This window comes from Aquila chrysaetos, chromosome Z, assembly GCF_900496995.4.
Source record: "Aquila chrysaetos chrysaetos chromosome Z, bAquChr1.4, whole genome shotgun sequence".
Classification (NCBI taxonomy): domain Eukaryota; kingdom Metazoa; phylum Chordata; class Aves; order Accipitriformes; family Accipitridae; genus Aquila; species Aquila chrysaetos.
The window spans coordinates 18,803,152-18,825,681 of record NC_044030.1 but is presented as its reverse complement, the minus strand read 5'-3'; the positions used below and the strand labels follow the sequence as shown (position 1 = coordinate 18,825,681).

At 37.9% G+C, this 22,530-nt stretch overlaps 1 protein-coding gene across 6 annotated transcripts; it reads right to left on the bottom strand.

Moving 5' to 3' along the window:
* Positions 1–1,124: 1,124 nt before the first annotated feature.
* On the bottom strand, positions 1,125–22,235 carry TNFAIP8 (TNF alpha induced protein 8). Of its 6 annotated transcripts, XM_030005571.2 has the most exons (3): positions 21,953–22,235; positions 17,916–17,988; positions 1,125–2,985 (listed from the first exon to the last, which is right to left on the bottom strand). In XM_030005571.2, exon 3 carries the CDS (start codon positions 2,918–2,920, stop codon positions 2,420–2,422), a length of 501 nt encoding a protein of 166 aa, XP_029861431.1. In that variant the 5' UTR covers positions 2,921–2,985; positions 17,916–17,988; positions 21,953–22,235; the 3' UTR covers positions 1,125–2,419. The 6 variants fall into 6 exon arrangements, with proteins under 6 accessions (XP_029861431.1, XP_029861432.1, XP_029861429.1 ...); XM_030005572.2 differs by lacking the exon at positions 17,916–17,988 and having other exon boundaries at positions 21,957–22,235; XM_030005569.2 differs by lacking the exon at positions 17,916–17,988 and having other exon boundaries at positions 21,953–22,231.
* Between the last annotated feature and the right edge of the window lie 295 nt (positions 22,236–22,530).

Below are 22,530 nucleotides of genomic sequence, written 5' to 3'. Positions count from 1 at the left end.
TTGTAATTGAAAATGAATGCCAGACAAGAACTATTGTTACAGCATCTCAGAAGAATGCAACTACATTGTAAGCTACGTATAACTTCTCCTAGTTGTCAAGTTTTTATGCTTATAATCCAATCTCCATGAGCTATTTTCACTTCTTCTAAAAAGTGAATGGCCAGATAATGCAACTGAGTAAGAAGTTACTGTGTTACTGAAAATATACATAGTTTGACTACAATATGGCTCATATATATGTGAGTAGGTATTCATTAACAATGTACAAGGAACATTTAAGCAATTTTTGCCCCAGAGAAAATTCAAATTTGAGCAGTCAAAATATTCTGGGTCATGGCTCAAGAAAATCTTTCATGCTTTATGTAGCACATGCATATATTACATCTTGTTCTAAACAAGGTACTGTCCTCTCCTCCTTTCAGTAACTGTTACCGTTCATTATAAACTATGCTATTTTGGAGAATCAGAACATGATTTAGAAAAAAGGATTTGTGAAGAAAAATGTTTCAATTTCTAGAAGTCAAGTTCCTTTTTATTCTCACCTCAGAGAGAAGAATCGGGAAAGAAAACAAACAGCTTTCTCTTTCTAGGTGGGAAAAGAAAAGAAATAGGTGGAACAAATACATCAGAAACTATACTCTACAGTTTGTGGGGTTTTCCTCATGATATTGCATTCCTATACATGACTTCAGATGGACAAAAGTACAATGTATTTACTGTTTAAGTAAAACATGGGAAGGGATCTTAAATGATATTCCTTCAGATGTCTAACCTAATAATCTATTTCTTGGCAAATTCTGGTGTACTATCCTTACATCAGTTCCCAGTTGTTCTAGCCTAGTAGTACATTAATCATCTCTCTCTGCTGGGCACTAGTGGCTTGTATAAAATGAGTTCACATTTTGAACACACATTTCTCTGGCACATTTCTGGTACCTTTCTGGGAATATTCAGAGCCTAGTGACCAAACAAACATGAATAAAAGTGCATTTTCGCTCTTAAAAAATCACAAGTAATGCTGAAGCCATATGTCGGAGGCTGTGATGCTTTCATTACTGGCACAGGCCAAGTTTGCTCTCTATAATTTAAAACGCAACAAGGGGAAAAAAAAAAGGCATGAAAAGTTCAGAGTGCAAATATTCTTTGGTTTACTCGTTACAACAAAAGGACACAGCAAACAGCAAAAACACTGGCAATTAAATAAACAGCAAATTCTTTATAAGCTTCCTAACAAAAATGCTTCTGGTGTTTGAAATGTATTAACTTCATGCTTTTAAGTACATTACAGTGTCTAGAAAGTCACATTTTTTTATCCCCCAAGGGCAAGGCAGGTAGAAGATGAGAGAAAAAGATGGATGAAAATAAGAGGGGAAAAAAGAAGAAGAAACAAAATTTATCCAACATTCCATTTTTTCATTAGTTAAATAGTATATAACACAATACAACTAATTGTTTCTAGTTTCATTGTACACAAAGCAAATTGGCTTGGAATTTATTTTCAGCAGATCAAGCTTTCTCAATTCACATCATCATACACATCAGCCTAGTGTATAAAATATACTGCCTCACACCTTTTCAGAAAGAATTGTGACTTATTAGCAGGATTCTAAATATCTTAAGGAATTGCACAGGTAAGTCACTGTGTTTTACCTTACCATAGGTAGAGTTAAAATTATGTACCGCAGGTGGTTTCTAGGGAATACTCTTCCCCAGTTAGGCTATTTTACTGTAGCTTATTCCTCAAATAATCCCCATTTAATCAAAGGAAGCAAGCATCTGTGCAGGTCTATAAGGATCTATACTTGGTAGCCTTGCAGACAGGAAGTTTTCACCACTGAGCTGGAGATGAACAAGCCTGTTAAGACTCTACATGACAGCATCACTGATATTATTTGAAACTGAATGCTTCATAAGGGCAACATTAGGAAGTTGTGATCTGTGCAGAGAGCATAAAAGACTATAAATGAATCAAATATATCTATTTTACAAATAAGTCAGAGAAATTATAGAGTGTACCATCACCATGATAGTCTGTTACCGACATTACTGGACTCTGATAGTTTAGAAATAATTCTGTAAATCTATGAAAGATGTGGATTGTCTGACAGCATATTGTTTTGTTTTGTATATCTAGCTTGCAAGACTCTTACTCTACTCGGAGTGTTCTCTTTTATTGTCTTTATCCAGCTGTTTCCATAGGCAAAGCACAAAAAGTAAAAAAAGTCATGTGCAGTCTTTCTTCCAGATGGACTATGAATAGCAACAGATAGCTCATAACAAGGAATCAATTTAATAAAGATATTTTAGAAATAATTGTCAAAATGTAAAAAAACATTTTTGCATGCTCCCTTATTCCTTCATAAATCAACAGTGTTTCATCTACAAGTAACGCATAGGCAGTCAACATTAATACAAGTACCTATATGTTCCCCTCATCTAGCATTTTGTTGACACCATCACAAAGCTTCTGCAAATGGAGTTTATAAGGTCCAAAGGGATTGTACAAGGCAGCCAAAAATTCACAATCAGAGAAGTGATCAAACACATTGTTGATGCGTCCATGTGACTTTGCAGTTAGGTGACGCTGAATGATTTCATGAAGTAGCTCTCTACAATCATTTAACAGTTTGGACAAAAAATTCCTGTCAAAGGTATAATCCACCTGATGGAAACTGACCACGGTCTTAGCCAGCTGATGAACTTTCTTCTTGAATTTCTCCATCAACGCTATTTCATCCTGATTAAATTGGTTGTTCCTGTAGAGAATTGCCAATTTGAGGACTATTTTAATGAGGTTTTTGATGATTTTCTCTGCTTCCTTTTTATTTTGTGTATATTCCTTTGTCACTCTATAAAGCTCATCTAAAACATCACTGCTTGTATCATCGATCAAAGTAGTTGCTATTGATTTGGACACCATTTTTCCAAGGATCTTCTTCTGGGCCTGAATGGCCAGACTTTTGGAGTTGAAGACATCTGTGGCCACTGGGGGGAGAAAAAAAGTATGCAGTCAATACTACATAACAGATGTACTAGGGACAGTAAGTTGAGGAGTAGTTCCATGTCTATCCATTCATATTAGTCTTACTAACTGCCACAAAAATAATGCAAACTTACGCATGCAGTTGCAGAAAACCCCACCTTTTCAATCACTAAAACTGTTGTCTCTAGGTTTACATTCTTTTATACTGTTTTACTTTTGAGAAAATACAAAAACAAGATAGAACTTGCTCAAAAATGCTTTAAAATAAACCTGCCCTATTTGATCAGATGAGTCGTAAGTCTGATCTGATTCTCATATTCATAATGAATTCTGAAACCATGACTATCCCAATGTCATGACAATTACCACTGTTACTTGATTAAAGATAGTAATTCAGTGAATCAACTATTGTAAAACTTTTTCGTGCTTAGCATGACATGATCAATGATCTCAGATCCCACACATCTATTATATTTATATATATATATTTTATACATATATATAGCTATATATAAACAAATACAATATAAACACAAAAATCCATTATCAGCAAACAATACTGAGATTCTCTGAATGCAATCTGAAGGAGCTAATTTTCTGAAGAAAAGCAAGTATAGATAGATTAGCAATTCTATGTCCTATACTTAATGCAGAAATAGACAAAAAATGAACAGTCTAGGGATTGCCATCAACATTTGCTAGCATAACCTTATAAAGAAATCCTTGTGACCAACAAACTATATCCTAGAGCAGATTTCCACCTCCAAAACTATGCTTGCTTGCACCAATATACCTAATGACTGGTTTGTAATTTCTTCAAATACTTAAAAGACCCCAAATGCTCTTTCAGAAACTTATTTTGTGAAATGTTACAGCTCATGTTCTGTTGCCAGTGACAACTATTTACACCACATTGCCTTTGCAGCACCTTCTCCAGTAAGGCACATGTGAATTCATATTGAACCGTCTGGGAGATGGCTGCCTTTATGCTGTAGCTTTCCTGGAGTCTCAGACAGGCTGAAGGAAAGCTTCATCTGTTTACATTTACTTCACATATGGAAGGTTTTCTTTGCCAACACAGGGCCTGGAAATGTGGGGTTTTGTGGCTTCCTCCTCCCCCCCCCCCCCCCCCCCCCCCCCTTTTAATGAAAACATAAACTCTGCAGATGCCAAACAGTAAGTCCCTGAATTTGGAAAAGTTTTCCTCTTAACTGTTCGTATTTGGGCAGCTAGGTGTGTTCAGACACAGGGTGCCTCTAGAGTTCCAGCAATAAGAAGAAATCTGTCCTTCAGGACATGAGACGCAAATCTGTATTTTTTCTTCAACTCTACCTTTGAGAAACTTGGTAACAAGCTCTATTTCGGTCATCTCAGAAACTTTCAAGAAGGTTTTGTTTCTTAAGCCTTTTAGTGCATACCTGTATTTTGTTTTGAAGCATGAAGTATTTGAGTGCATTTTTTAGAATCTTCACTACATGAGGACACTCAAAAACCAGAGAACCCATTGTTAACCATCTTGAGCAAAGCACTTGAGATCACAAGACAGACATGTTTCTCAACCACAAAGATACAGGAAGACGTTAAAGATGCTAAGCAGTCAATCTGAACTGAAAGTATTTGATTCACTTTTCGTGTTTTTAAATGTAAAATTGCAACTGTTGCTATCAAAAAAAAAAACTAATCAAAGTATTTCAAAGGGTGGTCAAACACTAGAACTCAACAGCCAATGCTTTACAAAGATCTACAGATGAATGATAGCTTTTTTCCCTCCAAAACAACAATATTGATTGTTCTTTCATAACTTTTATTTTTTAAAGCCTTCCAATTTAGTAATTGCTCATGATGTCTTCTTCTGACACTCCACAAAGATATATAGATGTTCGTACTAAAAATTCACTGTTTCAAAGTTTCTTCCATAAATTTGCAGAGAAACCCCCCCACAATACAATATATATGTATTTTAAAATGTTCTTTCCCAGGGTGCTGTAGGTAGTCTTATAAAATGCTATCTATATCACACAGAATGCTCCACGGTAATTGAACAGAAATCCCTACAACCTGCCTCCAGCGAGTCGCACAAACAGTCAGGTATGGTTGTAAGAATTTACCTGCAAAGCATCAATTTCAAGAAACTGAAAACATGGCAGTTTTCAAAAAAAATTACAGTTTTTCAACAAAAACCCCATTACATTACGTAATTTAACATTTGACAAAGTGGAGCTCGACGTGTAATTGCCATTGCTAAGCAAAACAGGAATTGCTCACTTACATGAGGTGTTAAACTCTTTATGGCATTTCTCTAAAAACTGTCCAAGTTTTGGGACCACCCAGCATGGCCTATTTTCCATCTACTTTGCAATACACCAGAAGTCAGCTTCGTTTTCCCTGTGGTATTACATGGGTTCTAATTTAATTACTAAATACAAAACTTTCAGACTTCAGTATTTCATTTCAGTTAATCCAAAAAGGAACTTGCAAACTGTATTTTATAATCAGAATTTTTCCTCATTACCAATGGCAGAAAGACCTAAAATGTATTTCACAGTCAATTGCTTAAATAAAACTGAGTTTAAGCAGTAAGATTACAGAGCTCCTTCAGACCGAACATACATACTTCCTTAAAAAACAGTAAAATTATTACTTACTTGTTCATCAAATGGAAGTGCAATTGTTAATGCTGACAGCAGAAAGAAAGGCAAAATATCGGAGGTGAAGACTGGCCTGGGGCTTATTTATTCCGCTAAATCCAGCACACACTTTATCATGCGCTTTGAAATGCTGTCAGAAGCTATCACAGAGCGAACATGGGTTTTTCCCCCTCACCGTACCAGCAGCTCTTCTCAGCTACCTTTTTGTCCTGCCCGTGGTGCTTCATTTTGCTTTGGCACCTCAGAATGCAAAAATACATCGTGATGGTTTCACTTCCTTGAAAAGAGAGCTGAAAGGAAATTGCACTGCTGAGCAAGCAGGGCAACACCAATAGCCGTTATTACTAACTGACAACTGGTACAATTAGCAGAAAGGGAGGGAGAAGAAAGGTCCTGTGACTCGAAAGGGCAGGGGACGTGTCAAAAAGAGGTTAAAACATTAACCCGGTATCTGCAAATACAGATACTCGCGTGTATGGCAGATGCCCGATTCATGGGTCACAGGGTGCTGGTGAGGGGCGGCCACTGGCTGCACGCATCAGCAGCGCCCCATTCCCAACGTGAGGACAGCTGAGCATCCCCTTTCAAACCTCTGACTACAGATTTCAGATGCAAGTACCTAAAAATAAGCCTGTAAATCCACATTTAGACAACTACTTAAAGCAGCCTCATTTTCTCAGGGCTGATTGTATGTAGTCACATTTTAAGAGTGATTACAGTAGCGGGCCAGGATATATAAATCTCTGACCACACCTATTGTATTGACAGGTCCCATCCTTGCACTTTAAACTGAAATAGTGCCATTTCTCTGGAGGCCTGCAGCACACCCAGAATCTCGGCACGTAATCCTACTAATTTTAAGCATCTCACAGTTTTTCCTCATGACTGCTCTTTATAGCTCCTATTTCTTTCCTGTGCAGTTTTACACGTCACTTTTGAAAAGCGTATCATCAAAAAATACCCCTGTGAAATCAGTGGAATGTAATTTTCTGTACAATCTATACAAATAAACATGATTATGTTCAGTAGAGCCACGCCTCCACAGACGAGAGCAGTCCAAAGGGAAAGGCTCTCAGAGGAAATCCTGCCTCCATTGCTTCGAAATTCAGAGGATCTTAGGGATTAATGGGGACATCTGCAAAGTCTTCTTATTTACGATTTAGAGGAGCAAACACATTGCTAGAGACTGCCTCCTGTGAAAGCTGGGAGCTTATTAATTATGAAACTTCTTAATTTTTGCAACCAACAGTATGTGTGTTTAACATTAGTATTTTGTGTGTTAAAGTCAATAAAGATTGGACATGTAGCATTCTGGATGTCTTTTCCCCAAAATATTTTACTTTACACATGTTTTCCTTAAAACTGTGGTGGAATTATAAACTTTAGGTGAAAATTTAGAATTGTGGGTTAATAAGGTATCAGGAGACTGGTATAAAAGTACAAGCAAGCTACTACTTATGGCTGCGATGCTGACCTTTCCCTGACGTGGAAGCTAGTATACCTCCCTCTGTACTGTGGGAAATGCCTATTACCAAATACCCTATTTCTCAACTCTATTTAAACTAAAAAAAAAAAAAAAACCACCAACACCCCCCCCCCCCCCAAACCCCAACGTAGTATTTGGAAAAAAAAAGTTGAATCAGACGATTTCACTGCCTTAAATCAAGGCAGAATGTTTTTTCCACAAGATAAGTAATATTGAACCTACCATTGAATGTTGAGTTGAATGTATTCAATCTCATGTACATTGACAATGAATACTTGAGTCACTGAGTATTTTTAAGCTTGTTGTAATAAAGAAGGACCATAAAAAAAGCATCCAGTAAAAACTTCCAGTGAACCATGTTAAATTCCATGAGCAAGTCAAGAGTTGAGCATGCTGACATGAGTTGCATTTCTAGTGTACGTACTCAGTATGTTGATACAACAGTCCCAGCAGAAGAGAAAATGTGACTGTGCAGCCATTAATAACAACACTGCTGCGTGAGACCCAGTTCTCATTTTAGTGACTGGCATACCATGTACTGCGCTAGTACCTGGTGAGTACAAGGTCCAAAAATAACAGGGGGTTGGGGGAAGGCATGAAGAACACTGACACAAGATTAGGAGGCAAGAGACAGCATGGACTGAGTGCTTCAGGCAGCATTTCAAAGACTGTATCACATAGCTTTGAGAAATGTGGCAACCGATTTCCTGCCAGGCATCCTGTGTGGACGAGTGTGTTTGCCTCTCTACAGACTGTGGGTGAGAGCTACAGCTAAAAGCCCGTGCATGCCATATGAATTACATGTTCAGTCAGACTCCTGGAGTGAAAGAGCATCATTTCCCTGGAGGGAGGCAAAATGAAATCAAGCAGAATTGACAGCACTACACTCTCTGAGTGTATGTGACCATGAGTCATGCACCTCCAAAATCATGAGATCGCCTAGATATCAAGGGATAAAAAAATTACTGAATTTTTACTTTTTCTTGTGCCTTCTGCTTTGTGGGTCTTTACAGGGCTACCCTTGTTTTCAGGAATGATAAAGGCCAGAAACATTAAAAAAAAAAAAAATACACTGAGGCGTATAAACATATGACTTCATGTATAAACACATGATTTCAGTAAGGTAAAGCTCCAACGGTGATAAACTGCAAGAGCTAGCATCAGTGAACGAACAAGTCCTGAAGTACAGAACAGCCAGAAATAGAGTCATAAACCTGTTACCAGGGCTGTAACAATTTTCACAATGTACTTATTACATGACGATAAGATTAAAAAATGAGTGGTAGGACACAGACTATGAATTCTTCAGATATGAATAAGGTAAGCTGATTTTTCTAGCAGCCACCATGATTTATAGCTTCTTAATAACCATCAGAGCGAGTGAGTCATGGTTTCAAAGAACATTTTTTGGTGGTGTGATTTTTTATTTTTTTTTAAAAACAGAAGCGTCAGTATTTTGATTCTTATCTAAGTGCTTCAAAGTTTCCTGGGTGAAAGGTGTGTAACAAACTTTTTAAGAGCACTGATAAAGTCCTTGCAATGTACAAATCCTTCCAAAAATGCAGCAGGCCCCAGATGGTCACTTCAGCATATTGGCCGGTCTCTGTGTTTGCAAGTGTTTGTTCACTTGTTGGCTTTTCAAAAGCTGATGAAAACTGAAGCTTGTACCAGACATGCAAGACCAGCATGCTTGTACCAGACAGTGCTCTGACAGCTTTCACTCTTCAACCTCAGACACTGGGACTGCAACTTCTAAGCTGGCTGATGGCAGGGGTGAGAAGACGCCAGGGCAGCCACAGAGTTTATGAGAAAAGGACTGCAACAGGACAGATAGCTTGGGCAAGCATCATCAGGCAGTGGAAAACCCAGAGGGCAAACAGCTAAGTGCAGAAGGAGAAAAAAAAAAAAAAACCAAACAAAACAAGGGCCCTATACAGTTCTTATTTCTTCCATATACTTCTCTACTTTTTTGATTCAGGTACACAAGGTCCTTATTTGAAAAGCAAATATTTTATTTGGCACCTTGTTTTTAAAAAGGGAGATTTATATATGAGTAGCAATTTTAACTAGAAAACAGTTTAAATTAAAATTTTCAATGCATACAAAGCATTCATTCATAAAGGTAAGTAACCTTTGCCTACAGTTCTCTTAATAGGTACAGTAAATTGCACTAAATTCTCACTCACCATAACTTTTATCAACTGAGCATACTATGAGAATGTTAGTTAGTCAAGCAATGTGTACTAATTTTAACATTCACACTGGAAGACCTTTAAAAGAAAAAATACCCCATCTGAAGCCAAGCCTAATGCATGGCAAACACTGCATGAGCAGGCTTACTGGATTTGGAAGTCAGCTCTGCAGCTGCAAGTCATTCTGAAGCAAGAGTTAATCAAGCAATATTGAAAAAAAATCTGGCTAATGAAGCGTTTTTTTGAAATATACAGTATGTCTAATCTGCATACTCATGCTGAAAGTAAGCATACATTCAGCAGGAGCAACACAGGAAAGAGAAAAGCTAGAAAAACACCATTGAGAACACCTTTTTTTACTCAATAAAGTGCCAAAGAAGTCATTGTCAATAGGTTTGCAGAACGCATACAATATTGCTATATGCTTCCTGATTTTTCTATTTAATTCTAGCCTTAGTGTATTAATATGTCCAAAATTTGACCAACAGCAAAAGATGACCTACATTCTAGCTGCAAACCCAAAAACAAACCATGAAAAAAAAGAAAACAAAATACTTTTTTGATCAAGAAGTGAGAAGAATTGCCAAAAAAAGTACCTGGAAGTTAAGGCTGGGTAGCATGGCAAGGAAAGATGCTATTTCCAACAAGAATGTATGTGCAGAGTTTTGCAGTCCCATGAGAGCAGTCCGTGCCAACAAGTTATTCTGGTTTTACATGCCTGTGCTTCCCACAGCCACCCTGTGCATCACATGATATGTATACTGTAGCTGATTTAGAAGTTTAAAAAGCCTTTTTAAAAGCCCTTTTTCCTAGAGCCTCTGTGTGTATTTTAATTAACAGTGCAGATTTACTAAGGAAAAAAAAATTCAGATTAACTTCTGATGACTGCTCTTAGAGAAGCATATTTTAAAATAAGTTGGATATTAAACAGAGAAAATGACAGTTGCACAGAGTAGGGTCATGAACTTAATCTGGTATTTCACTCCTTTGCCACCATTTGTTTTCCTTGCTGGAATGTAACAACAGGTGTTGTGGTATTAAATATGCAGCCTGTATATTTCAGCTGTTGGCCATTTCAGGGCTACATCAAGTTCCTGTCTATCTACCAGGTGTCCATGCACACTCAACAGTAATACTGCACAAATCGTTTCATAGGAAATAAAGTGTATCTTAGGTCACTCCCTTTGATCAAGCAAATGCCATGCAGGTACTGTATTTTTTGTCCAGCCTTAGAAACATGTACCAAACTGCAGCAAGGCAAAGTGCCAAGCTCCCTGACCCAGGTGGCACTTCCAGTAAAACAATCTGGCTGTTACAACTGAATGTTTTACCAAAAGTTAAAGTTTAAAAAGAGGTATCTAATTGGTCTTACAACCATCCAGGCAAAAGGAGTGTCTTCTCACAAGAAAATGTTAGCTGTAGTCACAGGACCTAGAGTATAACAGAAGAGCTTCTGGCTTGAATGCAAAAGGAAAAACACTGAGACCAGTATCCCTGGGGAACTCTGAATCCATTGGAGAGACTTAAATTTGACTGGGGACGGGGTGTGGGGGGAGAGTTAAGAAGAAGTTTAAGATACATGTGGCAAAAATACAATGAACTGGAAGGTCAAGACAAGACAGCAACCTGGCACAAGAGGCAGGGAACTCAGCTATAAGGACAAAGTAGCAACCTGGCTGTCAAAATGCAAGGGGCACATATTTTGAATGGCATGTAAAGAAAGCCACAGCAGATGCTTCAGAGAGTTCAAATGACAGAAAGGTTTGTGAGTGATCTTACAATGGCTTTGAAAGTAGCTAATAATGTCTTTCCTGTATTTCCAGTTCTGGTTCTCTGTTCTTCTCAATGTTGATCTGTATGACACCCTGTCTGTTCTTTGCAGACAGAACAGGAATCCTTCGGTATCTCTCACTGTAATGTTGAAAGAAGGCTGGATTGCTAGCTTGCGCTTTGTTTATATATATTACCCCCGTATTTTCCACTGGTTGCCCTGAGAAACTAAATGACACCTGCCCTCCACTCACATAATTTGATTGTTGTTTTCTCCTTTCCAAAGAAACTTCTGAAGCACTGAAGATTGCCACAGCTACAGGCCAGACACCAATTCTCAGGCATCTGGTTAGTATATTCTTTTTTCAATATTAACATTGAAATGCAGATTATAAAACACAGGAATATATGCCATCTAAAAACTTTACTTATCAGATCCTGGCTGTTCATTAGGCCTGGGACACTAGTGGCACACTTCATCTCTTTTGCAGTTCTTAATTTTTCACTACCTGTTTTCCTGTTTTATAGCATAAAGGATAAGTTTTCTGGCATTAAATGAAAGGCGGTACATAGAACATATGCTTTGTCTACTCTTCCACACAAATCATTCATGGTACCTGCGATTATGGAGTACTACACTTGGTGGCCGTAGTGGTCTTTTTCCATTGCCCCTGCTAACATGCATTTCCCTTACTTTCCTTTTCCACAAGAAGCAAATAAACCAACACCTCAGTTTTAATTTTTTCTCCCAATATTTAGTAGCCACGGCCTGTTCCCTCTGTATCCAGACTGCAACTACCAGGACTTTCATCTAAACTTCCAGCCATGAAACCAATGATTGAGAGTATTTTCTTTCCTTCATTCCCTTACTCCCTTGCTGTCAGTCCAGAACAGGCTCCCCAAGACACAAATGCACTGTCTATCTTTTGGAGGTTTTGCTTTGACTTCTGTTTCCACTTGGTTTGCTTTATTCCTGGCATCTCCAATTCAAAACCAATGCTCAAAACAGCTGAAAAAGTATGCAAAGTATTTCTATACATAAACACTTACTGGGGAAAAAAAAAAGCAAAACACACCTTTAAAATCTTTGACTTAACAACACTTAAACTCTCAAGCTTAAATTGTGACTGTCAAAACACAGGTCCACCTCCCCACATATCTTAAGAGTTTGGTTTTGCTTTCATTAATGTCATTAAATCCTAGTAGAATATAAAGCATAAGAGAAAAATTGGGTCTTTAATACTGTTAGCAACTTGTTCTTCTGTAAAATTAAATCTTCTGGTTAAACATCATGTGTGTGACAGTGTAATTTTCTTTTATGTCAGGAAGAAGTATTATTCAGATACAAAACTTTGATACCTAGTAAAGCACCAGCAATCCTATTTATTTTTAAATGTTGCAAATATATTTACTGACTAAAACTAGACAGTCTCCAGAGGTCTTTCAGCCTCAACTGTTCTGTGATTCTGTAAAATCTGCATCTCTTTTGTATTTCACTCCTTGGAGCAAGGCGTAGGGGATGGAGAGCACTGTTTTTTACAGCTGTTAACAACTGTAGAATTTAAGTGTCCAGCTTCTTTACTTTGCACTGCCATCAAACGGTATTTTTAAGTAGGCAACGAACAGCAACGATCAGCTATGAAGGGATATCCACCGCCAGGAAAGGTTGTTGTAGCTTGAGATTTTCAGGATTATTACCCAAAAAGTAAGAAGGAAGGAATGCAAATTTCAACCTGGAGAAGGAAAGGCCTGAAGTGGTCAAAATAAACACCATCAATCTAAATTTCAAATTAGTTAGATTACATTTTTGCACTGAAATAAAAACATCAACAGTTTCTCTTTGCCTCACTGTGATACTGCTATCCACTCCTCCCATACTGCATGGTATTACGTAACAAGCCACAACAAACTGATCAACATCTAAATCCACCATAATTTACATCTCTTTCAATTGATTAGAATACCAACTGCCTGTTGCAAAGAAAGGTTAGTTTAAACATACATCCAGGACAGTGATGTCTTGCATCACAGACTTCTAAATCTCTAATCTCCAGCATTGAGGACAAGGCTGTGAGCTTGGACATTTTATCACAGATGTAGACACCAGAGCTGAACTTTATTCTTACCTCTTCCTGAAGTATCCACTATTTCTGTTCACAGCTGCTCAAATTCAAGATTCATTGTTTCAAGTTCTTTGTTAGTTTCTGAAGTAAAGTCCAAGTCACTGTTTCTCAGTGAATACTTTTAACATAAATGTTTTTAAGTGAACAGAAACATTAATTCATTTTCTCTTTTGCAAGTAGGAAAAAATAGCCCTTGGAATCAGTAGCTGAAATATTCACCAGTATCATTTACTTGCTTTTGTTAATATTAAACCAAAATTTTCTTCCTCCTGTAAAAAAAACCTATCTTTGTAGAACAGTTTGGTGAAGCGGACATAGTAAAAGCAAAAACAAATCTTATGAATGCTTTTAAGTTTTGAAACAATGGAATTTCTGCATTTTTCAAAGTCAAAGTTTCCTATACACCTCGATGAAGTTAATTAAGTGCCAGCTTGTCTGTGCATGCACTGATTCAGTGCTTTATTAATTCCTGTATGAAATGAAATGTAAACATTTTGGGATCACAACTTGAGGGTATCACATTCTTAGAGGTCCACTGAAATCGCAGGTCAGCTCCCAATGCCTTAGAGAAACCTGCAAGCACTGACCTTCATAGATACATAAAACACATCTCAGAGTATGTCCCTGGATTTCATATTACAAACCTTTCATGGATAAACACTCTGAAATAAATGAAATGCTAACTTCCACTTTACTGCAATTTATTCTTATTACCGTAAACTGCCGGCAGGAACAGGACTCTCTGCAGACACCCCAGCATTTGTATATTGTAAGTCAAACTGAAATGTAGGTTTCCCCTATTACTATGCATAACAGACTCTTTGATCTTTCATTGCTAATCTGTATAGTTATAAATATTGATACTGAATTCAGCAAAAGGTAGGGAAAAATAAATTAGTTTATACAGTGTGTATTCAGTCCTCTACATTGCTTCTGCTGAAACAGATCTGTGGTGAGGATTTTTGGATCCCAAGTTCCCCAGACCAAATCTACCATGCCATGCAGAGGCACGGGCTCTCCATTTCTCATTGCTAGCCAGTCAAGCACTATAAATCAACCACAAAACAGATTGTGACAGGGAATCAACTAATGAAACTGAAAGCCACACCCCAACCCAGGCAGGGAATCTTATGAAGAAAAACGAAATGTATCAGAAAACATCCCAAAAGGATGAATACAGAATGAAACTCTCAAAGGTTAGGTTTCCCAGTTTCTCTCCTCCTCGCTCAAAACAAGAGTCTGCCCAACTGACAGCAGATTTAAGGCTTGTGCTTTTGGTGACATTATGGTTAAAAGAACCAAGCTCCTGGCAGTCACTAATCCCACAGTATCCTGTTCAGTAGTCATGATGGAGGTGCATACACAAAAGAAAAAGTGTACACCTACCATTAAAAAACACAACTAACTCGGCAAATCTACTGATTCAGACAGAGAAAACATGAAAATCTGTGACTTCCAGATTTCCCAGAGTACAAAAAAAAAAGTTAATGTCAATATGTATAAGACTAACATTCAGATTGGTGCTATTGATTAATGCAGAAACAGTCAGTTTAGGCACTCAAATTTCTGCAAAGACACGTACAGCAACTGTTACTAACAGTACTACTACTATGGGATACTACTGGATCTATGAAGTTATCTACCCAATAAGCAAACATGAAAAATTAATCCTTAAACATGAAAAAAAAGACATTTTAGCTTTAAAGACATTATGAAATAGATTAAATTATTTTTAGCCCACTAGTTCTTCTATTGAGTGTGATGTACGGAAAAAGAAAAACAGAAGTTGTTTCATAAAGTAGCATAAAAATCAGTAGCTCTTTCACACCTCTTTATGAAATGCTCTCCTCTTATCAAATTTTGTAATTTAATTGTAAGAAAAAAATCAGTCCAGAAGGTTGAAATAAACACCTGCAAAATAAAGCAAATTAAAACTATATATTACCCAAATGTGTTTATAGAGACTCTACATGCCCGAGGAGAGAGGGGGGAGGAGAACCAATTTGCTTCTCAAAAAGCAGTATTTAAGAACCCTTATAAAACTGTCACATTTAACAGAAGATTTGACCAAATGATAAATCATTACTGATGACAGGGATGACTGAATAAAAATTACAAATTACAATTAGTATTTGATTGTTACATTTTCCTTATGTTATCCCTGGCACACGTATTACAAAATACTCATTATTCTCAGAGGCCATTCATTTAGCCTGTTGCTATACTTGGAAATAATACAAACATGGAACACAGCCTTCTCAAATGTAGGTGCAAGGCCCTTCCCTTACCCAGATACTTCTTTTGATTCTCCAGAGATTCACTGACCTTTGCTCCCTGATCTCTAACCTCTGTCTCATTTATGACAGCGCATAGTTTACAAATTCCCAAAGAAAATAACCTGATGGTCTAAGTACTATAACTTAGCAAATGGAGTCAACAACAGGTAAATGGAAGGAAGACAGCGAAACTAAGTCTCCAGTACAACATCAATTCTGTAGAATGGAAAAGACTGGTAGAATTTCAAAACAAAGTACTATCTTCCCATACGTGGAGTAATTTGTCCAGGTTTGGGCTCCCAGTATCTCTCCAAAACAGGAGCTGACAAACTGAAGCAAGTCCAGCAGACAGCCACCAAGATGGTTAGGGAGCTGGAGCATGATACAGAGGACAGGCTGAGAGCACTAGGTTTGCTCAACCTGGAGACTACTAGCGGACCTAACTGATACAGCTAACTTGTTACTGAATAGTTACAGAGAAGATAGAGCCACACTCTCTTTGAGGATACACAGCAAAAGAACAAGGGGCAACCAACACAAGCAGCAGCAAGGGGAATTCTCATTAGGAATGACCACTTTCATAGCAAGGGCGGTAAAATATTGGAATATGTTGCTAGAGATGTTGTGGGAAAACCACTCTTGAAGACACTACAACTTGAGTGGAAAAAGCCTAAGTAACCTCATCCAACTTTGAATCTGGATCCAACTTTAAAGCTGGCTCTGCCTTGAGTGGAAGATTGTGCCTGATGACCTCCTTACAGCCTCAGCTAATCTATGATTCTCTCCATCAACCAGATAGCTCAAGGGACTGTATCTTATTTGAAATTGAACACGTGAGTCTTGCAGTTTGCTATGGATTAAAAGATTTGATTGCATAAGTATAATTATATTAATGGAATTTTCTCAAAGCAATCTAGCATTCAACCCAACAATTGCAGCTAAATGATTAACCTGTTAAGAGTTTCAGTGATTCTCTTAAGTAACCTAGCAGCTACAGCTAGTGCTTATCCCATGGCCTCTGCTCAAATTACCACCTAGCTTCCTCATCTGCTCCAACTGTACAAGGAAGAGATTGCTAAATGCATGGGGTACGAAGTGTTCTGCAGAACACAACTACTCCATAGGGACTTCCAAACGTGGTGTACAACAAAAAACACCAGTTCAACCCATTCAATTCTGAGCCTGTAGATGAAGCAATGAGAGGGGCCACCTAATTTATTCACAGATTATTGTAAAGGTTACCCTGATTTGGCCAGGAAACTAAAACCAACCATTCTTTTGATTTTTAAGGGGAGAGATGCAGAGCTGCTTCCAGAGTCTTACAGTTTAATAGCCTTAAGTCAGTGCTCTTACAGAGAGATTCAAGTGCCCACATCTAGATGGAGCTGCAGCAGCTGTACTACAAACCACAGCAGTTGTATTCCTGTCCTCAAGGCCCTTTATCAGTTTCCTGTATCTTGTTTCATTAAATGCACAATCCTCCAAACTACATTAAAAAAATCTAGCAGTTCTGACTTGCTGGTGTACCGTGGTCTTGTTTCCTCCAAATTTCCCATTGCTCCTTCTTCATTAAGGTGTTAGCATGTTGCTTTTCTTTCCACCCCCACTATTTGCACCTCTTGCAATGCCTTCCCCATGCATATGTGATATAGTATTACAGTGTCCGGTTAGTAATAATTCTTGCTAATTTCTCATAAGCTTACTTCCTTTTTTCCTTCTTTCCTGTACTAAAGTGATATATTTTGCTTTTATCTTCTCCTATTAATCTTGAATTCTAATAATCTATAGAAGGGATTACATGAAATGTCAAACTGTTAAGCATTGCTCTGATTTATAGAGCTGCGTACATGATATGTATGACCTTAGTAATCTTCTAATTCTTTTTATCAGCAGTAGGCAAGTTATCTGTGGAATAAAAAAAAAAATCCTTAAATTGACTAATCTAGATCTCCGACACATCCATTGGGGCCAGATTCTTCCTGCTCCTGAACTGAACTTTTCAGACTACTCTCAACAAAAGGCCCGTTTCACTGGCCTTAATGTTTTATGGAGATTGTTGTTTTGACAAGGGAGGGTAGGCAAAGAGCAGGTGAAACAAAGGAAGCCCACATTTTTTAGTCTTCGGGGTGAGGGCAGAAGGTGGGTCTAACAAGTGGAGGTGAGTACTGATTGTCTGGATAACACTCTACTTGTAGTTTGGATCTCCTCATTCACTGTTATAAAAGCATAAAAGGTTCTAACAAATGCTAGTTTTGGAGACAGTGGGATGGAGAATCTTACATTACAGACTCCCATTGATGTTTTGGAAGGAATAAGTGGCCTGTAGGAGCACAGGAGCAGACTTTTTGTTATCTAAATGAACACAGTTCTACCCTGGAAAACTTTCACACAATGAAAGGTGACTGCAAAACATCAAAACAAATCCATGACTACTTACAGGAGGGAGTACTGACTTCTCAAAACAGTGAGTGCTCTGTGATTTTATAACCCGTGTGCCTCTGTTCTGAGCTCTAGAAGGAACAAAACAGGTGAGCTCATTTCTCAGTAATCTCATTTAGATTAAAAAATGTTAATTGTATCTAAAAAAGCTTGGAGCACTTGTAGGAATGCAGAGATCTCTCTGACCCCATGAAATGTGGTACTTCAAGTATGATAAAGGGGCAATGCAGGCTCTCACTACTTCCAAGTTTGTAAACCAATATCCACTGTTTCATAGGCTATGTACTACATTCACTCTGATATGTTATTATTTTACTTTTCCTTTGAGATATTAGATTTATCTCCTGTTGTTTTCTAAATATACAACATAAAACCTGTAGAATGAAGCTGAAGTTTTCTGAAGCTTTATGTAAATTACTATTTCCTTCTACTGAAGAAATAGTATGTAAGGAATCCATTAACACCACAATAATTTTAACCAGTATTGGCATGTATTTAAAAAGGCATGTTCATGATACATACTTTTAATATGACAACATTAAGAACGTTCCTTCAGATCTCAGAAAGGAATTAAGTCAAATAACAGCCTGAAACCACTTGGTACATTCCTTGGTACATGACATGCCACCACGCAACACCAGATTGAAATTATGCCATGGAGTTAAATGCTATAGTCATCTTCTTGACTTTACCATGCTCTTTGTTTCATCCAGGCAAAAGTAACTACAAGAAAATGTGCCAGGGTTATTTATATCATGACAGTTTTTGGAATCTGTAAATGCAATACGGATTGATGCCATACACACACAAACACACACACAAACACATATTTACCACAGCACTGTGGTATACAGATGAATACAAAGATTGTTCTAATGTTACTAAGCAGCATGATGGGAGAAAAAAAAAACCTGTTTCATGTAACCATTCTAATACGGACCATGCAGAGATCGAAGGCAGAGGCTGAAAAGCCTAGATACACTGCTGCATACCCCATATCCAGCAATTAGTACAAAATACAGCGAAGAAATGATTGTCTTCTAGGAATGTCTTTTTACTCCCAGTTCCTGCTAAAAACATTAAGATTTGACTTGAGGTCAAAGACTCTACCTTTATTCTATTAATTATAAAAAAGAAAATCTTCAGGAGTTCACCATTCAAAATTGACCTTGATTTTGGGTTTCACGGTAACAATGGGTATAGTTCATTTTTACAGTAGTAAAAGCTATGGTCTTTGATCTTGTTATGCAGATTTTAAAAAATAATCCATATTAACCCATTAAATCTATTTTTATAGAAATCCCAATGTTCTCCAAATACTGCGATTCAGTTGTATAAAGTAGCTGGAAGTGAAGTATTGCTCACTTCAGCATCAGATCATTGTCAGAACACACATGATGTTCGATGCTATTACTATGCCCTCAACCCTCCTCTTCATTCAGGCTGATCTTCCAACACACAAGAGTCACACCTGGAAGTTGCAACTGAATTTCAGAGCTCCTTATATATCCCTTCACTAGCTCCAGGCCAGTGATGCTTCCCTGGGTACCTGAGCATCTCTGCTTTAAGAAAAATAGAAAAATTCTGCCTTTGCTTACAAACAACATTAAAACAATATTTTCCTGTAGCTTTCTCCTCCTTTCACTTTTTAGCATGTAGCAGTTCAACCACTATGCTTTCATTGCCAGCTTTGGCCTTGAAATTTACAGAATCTGGTAAAATAACTATTTTATAACTGTCCAAGTGTACCCTCTACCCCTTCCATAATCAGTCACAGACTTTTACTTACTAATTCTCTGTCTGGACCTCATAATTTTGGGGTAAATCAGAATTTCTCTTTTAGAGTGACATTCAGTCTTGCACCTAAAAGAAAAATCAACCACCCCCACTTTGGTAAATCACTTAAAAGATTATATATGCTCAGTGTCAAAAGCCTGAGCCCCAAATTCAGTTTGGATTTGTGAAGCATTTATTTTCTTTATGCAAAAAGCAGTTTCTTGATGAAACAGAGACAGTTAGTTGAAAGACTACCTCTTCTGTGCCACACACACTGGACGACTACAAATCCACAGGTATTTGATTGTGTTTTTCAGTATTTTGATTGGTGATCTTTCATGCCATGTTCAATCAGACCAGGCAAAATAGTGTAAAAGCTGCAGTTCCACATATTCACCTGTTAATCTCAGTCTTCATTCACATACACACTCATTCCCCTTTTCTCATGCATCTTCTAAATTATTCCTTTACAGATGGGAGTATATTACCAGGAATACAAACTGACTGACTGACTTTACAGACTGACTGAAAAATCTCAGTGACATCTGTACCTCATCTTCCCACAATGGCTACTGGTTTTATTTTCCATTCTAACCTATTAAAATCACAGGCCAGCAAACCCCAAATATTTTCCCAGCTAAAAATAACTAAGCAAAAAGCTACCCTTTCTTTCCTGTCTCAGCCACCTGCTCCAAATGCTTTTTTCAGCATGAAGATCCTGGCACCTCAAATTGTTTCAAAAGAAATTCACAGAGACACAAAAATATTTTCAGAGGACTTTAAGAATCTGAGTCATCTAAGAAGACAAGAGGTTTCTTTAAACAAGTAAATTTACATTTCAACTATGGCCAACTTAGTAAAATCATCTGGAACTTCCTGTATGAAACCAGAGGATCTTTCATGCTATGGCATGCATGCTGATCTCTCCTGCCCTAAAACTGAGGGAGAATGCTTACATTGCCATACTCACATATTATCTTTTTCAAACAGTTTCTATAGAGAAATATTTTTTTTCAGTTCTGCTTTTCAATAAAACTGTCTTACAGAATCTTCTTGCAAAAAAATAGAAAAGCTGCCTTTTTAGGTCATCTGCTCATTCGATAAGAAGAAAAAAATAAAAAGAAAATGACATTGTTGTAATTCTTATCAAAACACAGACTATTGTGCTTCATTACTAACCAGGTTCTATCAGCATTATTAGCATTAAGTTTGATTCAGTCCAAGCTGACTTTTCTGCAAATCAACAAAATACTCTTTTATGCAAGTAAGCAGATAGAGGTCCCTGGAAATGTTATTCTTCAAGTGGGGGAAGCTGTACGGAGTGTGAGGGGAAAACCATCTGAAATATTCTGAAAATTTCTTGTTTTCACCAAATACAAAATGCTTAGGTTGCCTTATTGCTTGCGTATCTGTTGGGTTTTTAAAATTATTTTTCTGAGCCATACTGGACCTCTGTAAGTCTGAGTCTCCCTATGGACTATGTGGAACCACGAAACATCAATTCTGTTCTAAGAAATCCAGCGTATAACCCCACCACTGCCCTGTTCCTTCTTCTGTATAAATGCTCTTTTGTATATAGGCACTTTCAGGAAATTGCCCTCCTCCTCCCCCGCTTGCTCCCTACTGTCCTACTCTGGCTCGCACCCCCTCCCAATCAACACTAGGGAATAATTGTATTTTTGTTGGAGCACTTCCAGCTCCTCCACACGTTCCACTCCAGAAGCAGTAAATGAAACCCTGTAGCTTTGGCACACTCCTCTAAGCTTTAACACACACACACACACACACACACGTGCATCCACCATGCTCATTCAGACAGGGAAGTAAGCGGCATCAAGCTTATTCCCAAAATAAAGACCTTTCACTTCTCCCTCATGCAACTTCCTCTTTTGCTGAAAAATACAGTGCTTCCAAATAAGAGAAAAAAACAAACAAAAAAAAAAACAAAAAAAACCCTTCCTCTTTCGATATTCTGCTACCAGTGTTTTGAAACACCCCTTCTTCCACTTATCAGTATTCCACCTGTGAGTAAATTACAGTTGCAGAGACAGACAGATATCCCTGGGCACCAACATTTCAGTCATTTCACATCCAGTGAAATCAGCAGGACTTGGGATGGTTTTGCCAAGGCATTTTCCCCTCCCCTCTGAACACCCGAGAGCCAAAGACAGCCGAAACTCTCCCCTGCGCTCACAAAACTGGCACTGGCGGCGGCAGCCTCCGCCTTCCCTCTCCTGCCAAAAGAATTAAAAACTGTACCTTCCTTGGGTTCGTCAGCCTCCGAACTCATGGTGTCAGCTCAAGGCACTGGGGACCAGATTACAGCTGACGTGCACACTGAGAAGCAGGCGCAAGTCAACTTCTCAAAAAAAAAAAAAAAGAGGGGAAAAAAAAAAAAGAGAGAGGGTTGGGATTTTAAGGGGAAAAGTCTATGAATTCAGCAAATCACAACTAAGCTACTTGAAAAGGATCCCGCCCCTTTCTCAGCTGCACACCAGCAACTGTCTGGAAAACCAGCACCTTCACAGAAACCCTCATTTTACTTGCCAGCAGTCGCCGTTTAGGCATTTTATTCTCCCCAGTCTGTAGGAAGGGTGGAGTTTTCACTTGTTGCAGCTTGCCAACATGGTATGAGAAAGCAAGCATGGGAGACCAAAAAAGCCCTGAGCACGGAGCAGTGTCTGACTGTGGTAACTGACAATCAGATTGGGGCTTTCTTAACTTGCAGGAAAAACTAATTTAAATCAATTATTTTTTAAGCCTAAATTGTACATTTCAACACTGGTTACTATCTGGAATTAGTTCTGTAGTCTCCGTAATTACACTGACTAATACAG